Consider the following 16,401-nt stretch of genomic DNA (forward strand, 5'->3'; position numbering starts at 1 on the left):
GTTATTCACGTAGTCTATTCCAAGCTAATTTAGGCATCTAGTTTATTACTGCATCACTGACTCCCATTCTCTCCACTGTGGTAACACTTGCCTGTCTCCATAGAATACACAGGGAACTTAGCTCTGAACTTTGGTCTCTGGATTTGCACCTGAGCTAGATGTGTAGCATAGATGCTTCTTGCTATCAGCTATTTTAAATACTCTGCCTGCTGCATCTCAGGGTGATTGACACCTCAACAGCATACAAAGGAAGCGATACAATCAAAGGCCCAATGTATAACGAGGACGGAGTATAAAATGTGTTGTGGGGTGCAGAGGTGAAGCTTTGCTGCCAAATACCTGTGCCCTCTTGAAAAGCTGTAGGAAAAAGCAGAGTGAGAAAGGTGCAGTGATTAGGAAAAACACACCTGAGCCCTGTTGCCAGCCTTTCCACTGAAAAGAGGCTGTAAGTTCTTAGCAGTAGGAGTGGGAAGAGGCAGTGGTTAGAAGAGACCTGCAACAGGTATGAGGATGGAAAGTTTTCTGTCTGCTTCTTTGTATGCAATTATGATACCACTGTGCTGAATTGGCTTGATCTGGAATCTTGGACAGCGTTTCTGATGATCTGACTGATGACTTCTTTCTCCTGGAGCTATTTTTAATAATGAAAATATTTTGAACTAAGCTTTTATCTATGTGGATTTTCCACCAAAAGACTAGGATTGTACCCTAGCTTATATTTTTCAGCTCATCAGTTTCCAAGATAGTTCTTGTACATGAGAAAATCTCTGCTTTAGTTTCTCACTTAACATAATGTGTGCAGGGCTATGTTTGCAAGGAGTTTGTTGGTTGCTTCAGCTTCCAGAGCTGAAGCTGTGATTGCACTATGTAATGCTGAATCTTTACGTTACATATGAACATTTGCCATATAGTGTTTTTCTGTTTCTTGTTCTTAAGCTACCACGGTGACAACGAACCACCATTTTCTCCAGCGAGAGTCCATTGGATTCGAGCCATTAGCAAAGTTCGACTGCAGCTTCAAGAGGTAGGATGGAGAATTGCTTCCCTCCTTCTCTGTGTTTCCTGAGTTTTAGATCTGTGGCTGATGGTTTAATTTCTTTTTCCTGTTACAGTTCTGATGTTTTGTAGACAAAAAACCATCTAAAATACTGTATCGGACTGCAGCATGTTTTGATGGTCTTAGAGCTATCTAATTCTACCAAACATTTTGGACACTGTTTTTTGGAACTAGAGATGAATTATGAGAAAAGATGCAGAAGCAGGGAACTTAGCTAAAAATTTGTATATGGTAATCAAAAAAGGTTTGGTACTAAATGGTTTGTGTTGAACTGTTAAAAATGAAGACTTTTTCTCAAGGCAACTTGAGGATAGCTTGTTAGCTTAGTAGGAGTTATCTGTATTATTTGTCGTGTGAAAGTGTTCCTTGGGAAGTTTTACATCAAATATTTTTATATATACTAATTGAAAGTGGGTGTATAATAAGTCTCTTGGTATTTCCAGCTCATGAAAGTAAGATTTAAAAATAAATAATCATGATTTGGGAAGTCAAAAGGAAAAGGTTGCGACATTTTCTTCAACAGTATAAACAGTGTTGTTTTTAGAAAACAGCAATTAATGCCCCCGAAGTTTTTTTTTTTTATTACAAATCTTTTGCTTTTGTGTCTGTAGGCCCACAGAAAGAAACCATATGTTGTGTTCATGTTCTATAGCTGATAAAATATTGCCTATTACCAATATAGGTACAAAGTGCAGAGTTAATATATTTCATTTAGAAGTAGTACTTTCTTATATAGCTTTTTTTTTTATAGGAAATAATTTTACAGTATCTATTGATCAGCGGCAGAACTTTTCTTTCTCTGCTGGATCTGTTGCAAATATTTGTGAAGACAAGGCTTTTGTCTGGGAAGGCATCCGAAGTGCCGTAGCAGAAATGGCTTTTCCCTTGGCTTCTCTGGATTGTAAATTATTTCCCAGCTAACAAATACTGTGTTACTTCACTTTTGAGCAGAATGAATTTAGGTCAAAACTATCAGTGTGACATGGAAATTGAAGGCTACCATTAGCATCCAATAAGATAGGGAACTTCCATTGTTGTTTTGTAGCATGTGCAAGCAAAAGAGTTTAATTCTGTGCATTTGGAAAACGTGCACAAGCATACTAGAAAGGACAAGAGGTTCAGTGATGCCTCTCCCTAGATATCTTTTTGTCTGAGAGAGTACAAGGTCCATGTGGTGATTCAGTGTTAATCAAAACTTCTGATTAATGTATTCTGATTTAGTATTTCTGCTGAATTTTTAAAGTAAGACATGCTTTGAAATGATCGTTAACAGAAACACCGCTTTAGCGTTTCTAAACTGGTGGTTTTGTGACAGCAAAATGTCACAATTCACTTTGTGTTAACCACTGCTAACTTTTGATTCAAACTTTCCTTAAAACAAAAATCTTAAGTGTTGGAGTATTCCAGCAGGCTGTTAAGGCTTTAGCTGTCTTTATTTTGCTTTTCCTAACCTTTGCTGTAGATCTCTCTTGTTCCATATAAATCCATTTCTCTTGAGTAGGACAAGCAGTAAAGGTGTGGAACTGATTCCCTTCCTCCACTGGAGGGCTGCTGCTAAGAGAGAACCAAGCCCTGCTCACTCTTCTCATATTTGCCAATGGACCCTTTTAGCCTTTTCTTTGTCAATTTTTATAGGCACTCTTTAATCAGCCCTTGTCTTTTTTCATTCTTTTTTTCTTTCTGAAGTACAGTGTCCAAAGTTGAATGTGGAAACCCAGCTGAGAGCCTGCTCATGTGCACTACAGAGCACAGAAGACTTTGTTCTCCGAGGCTGTGATCCTGATATCCCGAGATATCAGGTGTCTTGCTGTGGTGGTGCCTTCTTGTCTCAGGCTAGCACTCCTGATGCATGGTTATCCTTTTATTCTTTCCAGAGCTGAGGTCCCTTCTGATGAAGGGTTTTGTCAATCATTCCCTGGCCTATATTTGTGTTGGATTAGATCTGTATATGGATTTGCACTTGTTCTTGCAGAATTGTTTTTTTCACTCATTAAACACATTTCTGTCTGTCTCTTTGTAATCTGTTATGCCTACAAATCCTTCAAGTCATATGTGAGAAGTTATGTAGTACTCAAGCTGCCAGGCTATGCGCTACTAGAACTGCCGGAGGGTCCCTACTTGATGCATTCTTTGAGTTTGCCTACCCTGAATATAATTTTTCCAGTGTGTTTCAATCTATTTTAGCAGTTTCATTCATTAAGACCTCAGGGTATAAAACTTTCTCTTCTGTTCTCATACCCCTAAGACTAATTTACCTTGTTATAGAAGGAAGTTAAATGCATTTGACACAGTTCTACTTTTGATGAAACCGTGCTCCCTGTTATTTCTCTCCTTTTTATGTTATAGATGATTTGCAGATAATTTGATTATTTGTTCCAGTCTTTAATTCCCAGGAGGAAAAAAAGAAGTTATGTAATTATAATTTCTTCATAATTACGTAGGTCCCCCGCTTCCTATTTCTTAAGCATAAATGCTTGGTGTGCCCTTTTCCCATCTTTAGGTGCACTGCCTGTTTTTCAAGATCTTAGTGCTTTGTGGATTGGCAGTGTTGCACCCTAGTATCTGAGGATGAAGATTTATCAGGGCCAGCTGACTCAGAAATAATTACCTGCATTTGTTTTTCTTTACAGCAGCATCTTTCCTAACTTGCTAAACTAACTAAACTTATTTTAAAAACACAAACAAAAGCCAACAACATTTAATTTTGTTAGCTACCTGACTGCAGTTGTCCCTGTCAGTGAAAACCAGAAGCAATTAAGGCATCAAGTGTTCCAGCCATCTTAATGCCACCTGACGATAGCTCTCCTTTCCTATGAGTAGTAGGCATTGTCTTTTCGGTCATACTGTGTGTTCACTGCTAGGTTTTTAATTTTGTGCTTTGGCCTTCTGATTTCTTCCCTCCGTATTCGTGCTCATCCTTAAAAACTCCATCAGGAAGATATCTGTAGTTCAAGGTCCAAGCCCTCTGAAGAGCTTGCGATGTGTTTGAACTGGTTTCTCAATGCACCTCCTTTTCTGCTTCTTCACTTGAGACAGCTGGTGATTTATGCCTGTTAATGCTGTATTGTTAACTGCTAAACAGCTTCCTGATCTCATTGCCCTTCAAGCCTGTTTCTCATGAGTTCTAGCTACTGATTTTCTGGATTTTTTTAGTTTGTGGTTTTGAACTACATAGTGGTTATCTAGCGTGCCTCACTCCTTTCTTTCCAAGGCATCAGGAAAACTGTCACAGTTTTCTCAGATACATTTGCATCCCCAACTCCTGTCTCTGTCGTTTCTCTCAAACCTAGAAGAGCTTCTCTGCTAGTTGCTTTCTGCACATTCTGCATCATCAGCTTATTTCTATACCTTGTTTGAAAGTCAGTGTTACCAATACAGACTATCCAGATGGGTATCAGGATTTTAAAGGTCCCTGTGATAGTAGTCTAATGTCTCAGGTGATTCTGTTGGTTGTTTGGAAAGGTCTTGCCTCATTTATCTGAGCACCATATTAACATTTTTCAATCTTCTGTCATTACCTAGAAGCTTTCAAGAGGGCTATCTTCCTCTTTCGTTCCAGCCCTTACAGCTGCTGCTTAAGTCCTTCATGTTCAAAGCAGTGCCTCCAGCTCTTTTCCATGTTCCCTTTCCTCAGTCTGTGATATTATTTCATATTAGTACTTGTGGAGCTCCAGGTCATTGATCCGAGCTGTTGGATTCCTCTAGCATAGGCTACTGAAATGGTTCTTAATGCTCTTAATTGTTAATTATCTGGCTGAAATTTGAAAAAAAGACACCGAATAAGTTTCCATATGTGATGTGATTATAAATCTCCTGAGCAATTGAGCCTCCTACCTGAGAAGAGATTAATATTCATGTGAATAATATGCATACATCCCACAGCACCATGAGTCAGAGAAATGTAGTATTTTAATTAAGACTTGACAGCTACAAAGTGGCTCAGAAATTTGTAACTATGCTTATTAAAAAAGCTTTGTGGTAGCATGCATAGTTTCTTTTTCTTATTTTCTGCTGCTCTTTCTGTGTTTGTGAAGAGGAAAATTAATTATGCCAAAATCAACCTGGGGTATTCAGCCCTGAGAGGAATGACTCAATAATTCTCACCTTCACACTTAGAACTTTGTCTACAAAGAGGGATTAATTGATAGCTCATCTGCTGCAGTCCTTCTGTGGGAGCTTTTTTTCTAGAAGAACAACAAACACATGGCTATTGCATTTTCAATTTGCAGCCCTCCTTAACTGAAATAGCCCTCAGCTAGGGATGTGGATGTGTGACTTTTAAACAAATTTGACTCTGAGTTTTGTATAATACTGGAGAATTGTCTCACTGGAGAAGAGGAGAAATTCAGAAAAATTATCATATTGCATCTCAAGAAAATCTTTCAGCATTTAAAGGTATTACAAGAGTGTGTGGGGCCTGGAATTTTATGCACTTAAACAGATTCTATGTGTTGGGGGAAAAAGTCTTCTGTATCACTTTTCTCTTTTATGTCAGAAGATTAAATACCTCAGTATACTGTTTTTTTTTTTGTTTCAAAACCAATGTCATTGTAGCAGTGTTCACTCTTTGGCTTTTCTTCTTATAGATGCCATTTTATACCAATTATTTTGATTTTAATCTCAGATGTTGCCTGTTAAATGTCAATAGTCTGTTCTTGATGATGGCTGTGTAACTAGATCACATACCGAGGTCGCAGATGTAGTTCACGACATCGTTCTGGAATATGATAAGCACTCAGAGCAGGGGATTAAATGACTGTTCTCTAGTCTTACTGGTACCCGGTCTTATTTTCCCATGCCCTACGGTTATACAGTCAGCACTTCTGATCAAGCACCTGTAAATACGTTACAACCATCAGGCTCTCACTTTTAAAAGCCCTGGTCCAGGGGGGATGTTGTATCGCTGATTTTGGTGTGTGAAGCCCTATTTTTATTTTGACAAAGAAAGGTGTTGTTGCAAACTACTGTCCTCTTATGTGAGGTGCCTTGAAGAGTCCCTTCTGGACTACGCTGCCTACATATGAATGTGAGCCCTCTAAGCAGTACAACTGGTACTGCGTGGTGGCTAATGGAGGATGTACTTGCCTTGAGCCAGAAACCCTTTGTGCCTCTCAGGAACAGTGCAGTCCATGCAATAGTTTACTTTCGACATTTCACTTCCCTTAAGCTTTGTTGCCAAGGTGTCTTTTTATCAGTCCCGTGAAGATGAGTAAGCTCTGCATTTTGAAAGCCTCCCACACAGTGACAAAGAAGCAAACTAAAGCACTATGTACTCTTTCAGAAAGTTACCAGAAACTTCTCTTTATGCAGAGAAACGACATCTCCACTTAGACGTCTTCCTTTTTTACCTGCGGTATTTATAAAGGTTATCTTTAGCTTTCAGCTATGTTAACGTTGCTGATCAAATGTCTCAGGGATCAGGGCTGGTGGGAGTCTGGAGAGCACCCTTGTGCTTAGGAGATCTCTGTTCCTGCTCCAGAGTAGGTGGTAAGGCATGAGTGCAAGGGTTGCTGCCAGCTGTAGTGCAGGCTGATGTTGGGTGGCAGTGCTTGCAGTGACAAATGCTTTCTGCATACTTTATCTATAAAATGCATATGTGGCTTTCATGCTTCTTAGGGAACGTGCAACAATAATTATTTATAAAGCACTTAAATACAAAAGTAGTGGAGACTTCCTAGCATCTTCCCTTGTCATGATTTTACTTTCCTGCGTGGCTTCTGACTTTGCGGATTGGTAAGTCTTGTGGGATTCCCCAAAGCCCCCCACTGGCTTTTCCAAGACAGGTTTTAGTGTGAGGCGATTCCCTGGTACTTGAACAACCTGTGTCTGCTGTCTCTTGGCTGCATCTCTTTGAGGGAAGGTTTGGCTGACATGCTCTGCTCGGAGGAGGGAAGCGTTCTTTCATCTCCAAGCATCTCAAATAAGATATCTGCATATCCACATCTGTTTGGAATAAAATATTTGTTTATCATTACCAAGATTCTCTGAGACCTACTAGCATTTTTACATGCTTTACATCAAATGTTATGTTATAGCAAACGTAATTATTTGTGTGCACATACAAGGAAATAGTCTTGTACCATCGTTAATGCAGCTGTTGTGATTTTCAGCAGATTTTCAATAACCTTATCTCCAGTGGGAAAAATCAGAAGGCTTTCCCCTTTTTACAGTACTTACACTAAAATTAAGAGGAATGCATCTCTTGTGCAGCAGCATGCTAGTCAGAAATGCTTTTCATGATGACCAGAGCAGCTAGAAGCCTATTCGATGGCTAACCAGATTTTCTGTGAGTTTCTTTAAGCATATTGGTGCAGTAATGCTCCAATTCCATTCACTTCTGCCAAAAAAACAATTTCAGTGTTGAAGGCCTGAATTCCCTGGCACACAGGATATCTTTCCCCTTTGGTGAAAACCAAGTTCCCATTTGCTGACTAGAGGGAGAAAAAAAACACAAACTTGGGAAGACTCGGGAAGCTTTCTTAAAGCTGTAACAGATGTTTGCAGAGTGGATAGGAGTGCACAGTTAACTTTCCTGGCGCTATTTTACTTTTTCCATTGCAAGCCTCCTGTGGGCTTGTGAGACCTGGGGATAGCCTCCATGAGAAGGATAAAAAACAAACAAACAAAACCCAAAAAATTCAGACGTTATTTCTTTTCCTAATCTGTAGTACTATTCAGGACTACAGCTTCACTTTTCTAGTTTTATATTGTAAACTCTACACATCTACAGCTCAAAATAATTATGAAGCCTTTAAATGAGAATTGAAGTGCATTTTACTTCCTTTCCAATGTTTATTCCATTGATTTCCTTAACAAGAAAGGGAAGGCTGTCTGTGCAGCATCTAGGATATCGATTACAAGCACAGGATGTTCCACAGCCAGGCACATCTCGCTTTGTTCCAGCACTGCACGTTGAGCTTGAGTAACCAGGTGTGGTTGAACTGTATGGTCCTGTTCTGTGACTTGTAAGGTCACACTGACACATGCCAGTACTGGGATGTATATGAACAGTTTGCTGTTAGATCTCATTTTTTGATTTGAAATACTTCATGAGTGACTGACTTCTGGAGTGAAGCTGGAGGGAAGTGGCTGGGTCTTTTGTGTGGTATAGTTCTGTGTTGTTTTTTTTTTTGTTTGTTTTGTTTTTTCATTTTTAGGAGCTAGATTTTTTGATTCTGGCTTTTTTGAGATTGACTGGGATGTGATCTGGGAAGGTAAACCCCTCTGCAGAGGAGCCATCAGCTTAAGTTAGAATATATCTGGAATAAAGGGATGGGGGGAACAACTGGTTCCTGGCCTAAACTGGGCAGTACAGAGACTTTAACATAGATTTTCTCCATTTTACAAAGTGCACTGACTGCTAAGCTGCAGCTCTTGTCTAGGTAATGCCTCTTCCCTGCAATCCCTTCCCTGTTCAGATATCTCAGACCTGAGAGATATGCCCTTTGACATTCATCACGATCCTGTGAAACAGGGCTGGATTCTGACAAGCTGGTGTTTTCTGAAGGAAAAGATTCCTTATTCACCTTCCTTCCCACTGGAATTGTGCTGCTGCTGATCAGAGAGCGAGATGTGGGTGGCAGCAGTGAGATGGCAATGTGGGTATATGACCTTATGTCTCACACTGTTCCTAGGTTCCCAATTAACACTGTGCGCAGAAATGCTGCCTTTTTGTCTTTATCGTTTCTCTCAATCTGGTCACAGCAGTTTCTGTGTTTGTCTGCAGAAGTGGCTTGTGCGTTGAAGACTGAAGAAACTATTCAGTGTGCACAAAGCACCTCAGAACTGAGATGAATACAGTAAATGTTTTTCCCCTCCCTGCTCCTGTCCAGCTTGCGTTCATGCCTGTATCAATACTTCTTCAAATACTTTGTCCATATACTTTCCCAGGGCTTGCTGAAGAAGTTGTTTGAAGCTGTTAGGAATAAATGGAACCCAAATCTGTTCGGAGGGCAGACCAAGTCCTATTAACTGTATATCATCGTCAATAGAAGAGTATCATCATCAGTAGAAGAGTACTAAAAGTGTTAGAGCTGAGGCAGCCATTGCCATTTTATGCAAAATCCCCCTTTGTGCCTTGGTTTGAACACATAATGGCAGAAGGAATTGCAGCAGCATGCTTTTGACAGAGGTTTGTGTCTGATGTGGAGTGTGGCACGGAAACCTACCATGTCCTGGCCACCTCCATGTGCACTTGCACGTGGTGCTAAGTGGAAATTGAGATTGATCTAGCACTGGAGTAAGTCAGTTCCTCTTGCTCAGAATAGGGGTGCAATGGGAGAGGTGGGTGGGGAGACTCCTACCTGCCACATACGCAGCTCTTAAAAATAGCATTGGCTGTTGGGAGAGCCAGACTTCACACTCTTATTTTTAAGGCTGTGCGTGGGCGGAGGGGATATTTCCCCGTGTTGCGTATTGCTGAGACAATCTGTACAAGAAATGCTGCTCTGGAGAAATAGCAGTGTGCTTTGGCTTACAAAGCACAGGGCTTGGGGAGGGGATGAGCTGAACAGCACTGGCTGAGCACATCGTAAGTGAAACGATATTAGTGCAATATTAGCAAATGTTTTGAATAGTATCATAACTCCATAGAAAAAGGAAGTAAATGATTGCGGTCCATTGGAAAGTTAGTTCTCCAGATGATACGAGAACTTTCTTTGTGTCCAGGACTCTTAGCATACAAAAAGGATTTTTAGGCTGTGTCACGGCCACCAGCAAAGTGTCTACTGTCTGCTTATTGTTCAGAGTCTGAACAAATTATGATGTTGTGGAGGATGGGACTTCCACATCCCTGGCAGTGCTCAAGGCCAGGCTGGATGGGTTTTGGCCAACCTGGTCTGCTGGGAGGTGTCCCTGCCCATGGCAGGGGGTTGGAATTAAGTGGTCTTTCTGGTCCCTTCCAACCCAAACCATTCTGTGATTCTATTTCCATGCTATTTCTAAGATGATGCCACACAGGAAACCAGCAAATGATTTGGATAAGCTGTGAGAGAGGGGACACTGGGGCAGTCCTGGGAGGGGAGATGCTGAAGATGTGAGCTGAGGCCAGGCAAGTATGGCTCAGTTAGCTGAGCAGACTGGAAGCTTAGAGCAGATGTTGCTGCCATGTACTAATAGAGCAGGGGAGTAAATATTGGCAAGTTTTGCAGCTATTTAAGCTAAAGGTTAATGTTAGTGCAAGAACAGAAGGGTATAAGCTGGTTATGAACAAACCCAGGCTAGAAATCAGAAAGTGATATTTCTAATTGTTAGTGAACAGCTTCCAAATGGGTTTCTTTGCCCTTTCTGTTTCTAATTAATCTAAAATTGGGTCTGTTTATGAAAGCTATTATATGACAGTCGCCTGTGGGAGCAAAGAATGGGACTTCATCATCTAGGAAGCCTCTAAGTAGGCTGTGAGAAATGTCCGTGGAACCACAGCCTCCTTAACTGTTTTTTGTAGCGTAACCTCCCCATGTTCACACTGCCCACCTGCCTGCCTTTACTGCTGAGCTCTGCTGTTTTGCAGGACCCTGTGGGCTTCAGAGCACAACCAGAGGTGTGTGGGAGAGGTATTTGCCACGTAGATACTGAAATAAAATTGTCAAAATCATATCGCAGTCCCTCTTGGATGATGACTTCTCGATACACTTGTGCAGAAAATATTAAGGATCCAAGACAGTGTGAGGGGTTTCTTGAAGAACGGTGTGTATCAGTGATTCATGGTTGGTAATGAACCTGTCAGAGCTATAATTTTGTTTTCTGACAAATGATCAAGTTGTAACAATTTCAGAAAATATGGTGTAGGATATAAACAGTTTTGTTCTTAAAGAGATTTTAAAAATTTCCCATGAGATTTCTGTTGCTTATTTAGAGAGTAAATTGCAATTGAACACATACTCATTAAAAGTTTCTAAAAGCTAACACCAGGAAATTATCTTTTTAGGAGAGCCTGAAAAGCAGCAGAGAATATTAAAGGAACATTAAATCTGTGATATGTACTAAAAAGGAAATAATAGAGCTATCCAGCTAGAAGGAAATTTAGATTTAACCTTGAACTGATTTGTGTATTTAGCCCCACCTTGGCTGTTGCTCTAAGTATAATTCACTTATTCTTGTGTGTAACCAAAATAGAGACTACTTTATGTAAAAGATCAGTTTTATTTTAGCCATGTTTCCATCTATTTTTTTTATTTTTGTTAATGAGTCAATATTCACCTTTTCTTTTAAGATAGCACACACATTTTTGAGAAACTGTTGTTGAGAAACTGAGAATGCTAAATTTTGCTGCAAATTATTTAAATTTTTTCTATTTTTATTCAGCATATAGTGTTAGTACAGCAGGTTGAAATGCATGCATGTTTTTTCATGATATCTCAAAAACAGGGTACTTGAAGGATCCAGTTTTGTCTACACACATCTATAGATTGTCTGGCGTATTCACTCTGAATTTTGTTATGCATTGTTTTAGGAAATTTAATTTAAAGCAAGTACAGCGTCTTTATATTTGTGTGACATGGATACATGTTACTCATTCTAATCAAGTCTCTCTATTTTTAGCTGACAGTAGTAATAGCTAGTTAATGTACAACTATGTGCAGCTGCTGGAATCATCCTTTTCTCATCCTGTATTTGAATCTGCTTCTCTTCAGCTCCAGTGGAGGTGGCGTGGCTGCAGTGATCTGAGACAGAGCAGAATCAGCTACAGGAATGCTCCCCCTGACCCCTCTGCTCAGGATTTGGGTGTGTTTTGGTCAAAATGTGGTCATCCCTCCCATCACAGACTTGACAAAGGGGTTAATTGGTCACTCAGTTGTTTAACTTTGCTTTACATAGCTGACCTAAGCCTGGTTTGTGGTGCAGTTTTTATCTCCTTGCAGAGGCTTTCTAAATCCAGTTATTTTCACTTTTTTGCATTGAATTTCCTCCCCTTTCTCATGACTGGGTTCCTAGACCAACATTCAGGCCCATTTTGTAGAACCTGTCAAATGCCTTTACTGGAGGTGTGAAAGCTGTGTCAGGGCTTATTAATACCAGTGTGATTGCTGGGGTCAGCTTTGTCAGAGCTAGTGTGACAGTGTCCCTTTTTCTTGTTCACTGCACACGCTAACAGTGTCCTTAGAGACTGACGGAGGCATATATGCGGTTCATAACAAGTATTTATGGAGCATTTTGGTTCGTTTAATCAACTGCTGTCTTCTGCAGGGAATATAAATGTACAAAATTATTCCTACCTACAGAGAAAGGAATATTATTTTAGCCAGCAGTCATTAAGGTGAAGGTGGTGTAGTGCAGAGCTTTTTTCCATGCTCACTGAAAGTTGGTACATCTGTAGCAAATGAGGGAGAAAGTGCACGTAGAGAAAGCAATCTGTGTCAACAGAGGTAGGTGGTTATTTCTCCACGTTGTTACTAGTTATTATTCGTCTTCCACGCTGTTGTTATGTGATGCTGGACAAGCCATGTTATGGTTTCCTTGGAGGAGTGTTTTCCCATTGCTTCTCCCTGTGACCCACTGCTTGATTTCTGATTATTTGACTTAAGATGCTGGAAATGAGCCATCACAGCAATAACTGAAGTAGCTGTAAGCCAGGCTTCACAGTATTTGAGGTGCTCCAAATTTAAGTAATCTGAAAAATCTGGCTTTGGTTATCTTGAGATGGCTGTCCAAATGGCACAGGTCTTGACCTGATTATGCCCTCATTCTTCACTGCAATGGGGACTTGTAAACTTTACAGAAATCATATGAAAACACCAGATGTTTAAATTACTTGAATAATATGGTGATGTGTGCAGTGAACACTCCTTAACCCACTGCATATAACAGTGGTTGTTATTGTAGGGTGTGGCTACAATGCAACAAATAATACATATGGTCATGCACTGAGCAATGCAAAGGAAACAAAGAGTTTCCTGCTCAGAGAGCAGTAGGACTCCCTCTCTTCTTGCTGAGAAAGGGGTTTACCTCCAACCGGAGAAGGAATAAACTAAATTCACACAAAGTGCTACCCTGTAGGGTAAAGTTGTGTGTAGCAAAATAAAATAATAATAAAAATCTGGATCCTGAAATAATGTGGGAAGAAAAAAAAAGTGCATTTTTCAGCCCTTTTTAACAATGGAACCTTTTTCCAGAGCAAGAAAATCAACCCTGAGAAATCTGAGGGATACACAACTACTTTGTCATGAGGGCATGCAGGAGGAGACGAGCAGAGTATCATGTCCTGACAGTGCTGATTTAGGCTGGATGAAAAGAGGATGGCTGGATCCTAAAACAGAAGTGGGTGCTGGAGATGTCTGCAATGTTTGCTGCAGAATTAGGATCTGAATACCAGTAGCCAAATCCTTATGTTTTGGACCTACATTTTGCAGAATGCACAAGCGGTTTTGTCAGAGGCCATTTCCCTATTCTCACTGTCAAGCTCAGGTAGGGTTTTGCAGGGCTCTTCAGTGTTTGAACTGAGCTGCAATGCGGTGGGCAGCTGGGCTGTAATGCAGACCATCAGTGGGGAATAACACAGCTTCGTCTTCTATCACTAGTGCAATGGTCCCAAAAGGGTGACAGTGCTCAGCTGACACCAGGGTCTTTAAATAGCCTGCCAAGGTGACACGCAAAGTTAGGACGCAGGTGCCTGTCAGCTGGTATGTGTATTACCATGTAATTTTCTACCTGAGACAAGTTGTGGAATGATATAAGTAAGGAGCAGTAAACATCAGACCTGGTCAGTATGTGAGGAGATTAATTAGACCATCCATTTTCCTCCAAAGCATCCTTGAAAAGTGCATGTGCTCCTGCTTGTTAAAAGCTTCTGGGTTGGAGATTTTGTAGCTTCCCTAGATGATCTCTGCTTGCTTACGATTATAAGCTTTTCCAGATGTCTAACCTAGCTTTCCACTGTTGCACGTTAAACCTGTTATGTCTTTATCTGCATTTACGATATAAATGTTGACTGGTTTACGTCTCTTGTGTCTGTCCCAGCTGGTTCATATCTGAAGGCTGTTACATTTACCTGAGGTCTGTATTTCAAATCATCTGCAACTTTTCTTTCCCAGGTTTGTCGATCAAAAAAGCAATTACAGCTCAGAGTATAATTCCAGGTTTTTCCACCTCCAGCAAGTCTGTGCTCAGATGCCTGTGCGTTTTAGTGATGTTGATTATTTAATTAGGTGTGCAATTAAGGCATTGATTGTAATTTTCCAATTTCATGAATATCAAGTCCTTATGTTATGGATGCCATTAGGAGGGAGAGAGATGTAATTTGAAGGAGGAAGCAGCAGAGGGAGAGTTTTCTCTGCTATAAATGCTTCATCACTGCCTGTTGACCTGAGATATTCAGGCTGACTCTGATTTAAAAGCCAGTTTAATAGCTGCTTCTGGAATGGGAGCAGCCAGTTGGTAAAATTTTCGAGTTAGCTGGGTTGTAGAGGGCAATGTGGAAGATTTGCTGAGAATCCATCTTCTGCTTCTACATTTTGATTAAAAATGGAGAGTGACAATTCAGCTTGAGAAAAGCTTCATCACTTATGGGTGGGCAGCCAAAACCCGGGACAAGAGCCCTGGAGGCATTTGCTTGTTTTCAGGAGAACATTTAAGAAAGGTTTTGGTATCTGTCATTGCTGGGGCACGAGGAGACAGGATGTTAACCTGAGCCTGCCACCTGAATCAGCTCTGCTTTTATAATGTGACTCTGAAGGCTGGTGTGGGCTGTGATGAGTGGGGTGCTAGTGTCTGAGCAGCAGCTTCTGCAAGGAGTGTGGTGTCTGGGAAATAAGTCTGGCTTGTGCCCTGGGGTGACTGGAACCTATTGGATGAGAATAAAGCAGCCTTTTTTTTTTTTTTCTTGTGAAGCAGTGGGTTTCAAAGCTGATAGCTTTTGGCTTTGTCTCCCAAAAGCCAAGAGTGTGTAAACTCTCAGAGGGGTTTTTGGTGTGGCAGCAGCAGCCTCAGAGGAAGGAGGTGGGAGGACTCCTTGCAGACAGCTCTGAGGTCTCCTCTCAATCCCTGCCTGGTAAAGATTGGCCTAAAGTGAGAAGCGTGAGGATTCATCACCCTGCAAAAGCATTAGAGCTATTTTAACTCCAGGTTTTTCATTTACCTTACAGAAATCTCACTCCTTGAATCTTGCTCTGTGCTTAACCTTGGAAATATCCTTCATTCCCAGGGTTCAGCAGACATCCTTACATTCAAGTAAATGTTAACGCATGGAGTGTTATCTTCTCTAGTACAAAGATAACAAGTCAGTTGGTGGTTTGGGCTCACCTGTTTACAGCAGATGGACTTGCATTGCCTGTCCTTGGAAGGTAAACAGTCCCAGTACATCTGATATTCAGCAGTTTTTTAATGTACCAGCGCTAATTGTTTTGTCTTTCTGTAAACCAAATAATTCACCTTCTCTTATGTAAAGAAAAACCCTTTTTAAAGAGAGGGAATTCTGGGGGCTTTGAGGAGGATTACATGCCCTTCCTTTTTCTTCAGGTGTTTGAAGGCTAATCTCTGGTCAGTAATAGTTTCTGGGATGTTCTGGGTGCTATAGGAGGGACCTGTGCCTTTGTTTCCTCCCAAGCTTGAAGATTGCTTTTGCACCTTGCCTCCCCCCTTTCCTAAGGGGAAAAGAAAGAATCTGTGCTTTGTGTGACACCTTACTTGAAGAAACTTGTTCTTTCATCTGAAGGCAACGTCCTAAATGTGGTGTTTGTTGAATGTGGTCTGGAGCCATTGGGTGGCTGTAATGAGAGAAATGGCATTGACACAATAGCTTTAAATGCCTTGGAATATACCATCTCCTCCAGCTTACTGTCTGAGCAGCACTGCTTATGTTGTGGTGATGCACAGCTCCTCAAAGCACAGTATTCACTGGGGATGGCTGTCAAACAGCAGAAAGTCGCTGCTTTTTCATTAGCACTTCAGTCTTTAGACTGTAGATTGATTTTGATCTTTGTGTGGCTTTGAAGAAGATAATAAATAGCATGTTTTCACTGCAGAATCAATTGATGATAGATATTACAGTGTGTATTTGAACTTCTAAGGGCCAATGCAGCTCTGAACCCAAACTACCTTACTGAAAACTCTGTCTTCAGGGAGATGCAAGAGGCAGTTTCATTTGGGACAGATGGTTCTTTTTGTTTGCTTCAATGGGAGGAAAATAATTTATTTTAGAGAGCTCTTGGTTCAGAGATGTCTGAGTCCATTTGTGAGATGAATTAAACCTGAGTGTGAGTTGGGCAGAATTTATCCCCGCTGTTCCATTCAGGTTGTCTCCATTGATTTTTCATTCTTCTCTGTTTCTTCTCTATATGTAATATCGGTTAATTTACTTTGTCCCCCCAGTTTTGTATTTCCTTAGGAGCCAGGGCATTCCAAGTGTTCTT

The 16,401-nt window shown here is 40.7% G+C and overlaps 1 protein-coding gene across 2 annotated transcripts in view; it reads left to right on the top strand.

Moving 5' to 3' along the window:
• Positions 1–16,401, top strand: part of UNC13B (unc-13 homolog B) — a 212,336-nt gene that overhangs the window by 80,646 nt on the left and 115,289 nt on the right. For both annotated transcript variants that reach the window (XM_050716466.1, XM_035563881.2), the window contains exon 10: positions 937–1,024. In XM_050716466.1, coding sequence (XP_050572423.1) covers positions 937–1,024 — 88 coding nt within the window. The remainder of the gene's footprint in view (positions 1–936; positions 1,025–16,401) is intronic.

The sequence above is a fragment of the Cygnus atratus genome, chromosome Z (genome assembly GCF_013377495.2).
Source record: "Cygnus atratus isolate AKBS03 ecotype Queensland, Australia chromosome Z, CAtr_DNAZoo_HiC_assembly, whole genome shotgun sequence".
Lineage (NCBI taxonomy): Eukaryota > Metazoa > Chordata > Aves > Anseriformes > Anatidae > Cygnus > Cygnus atratus.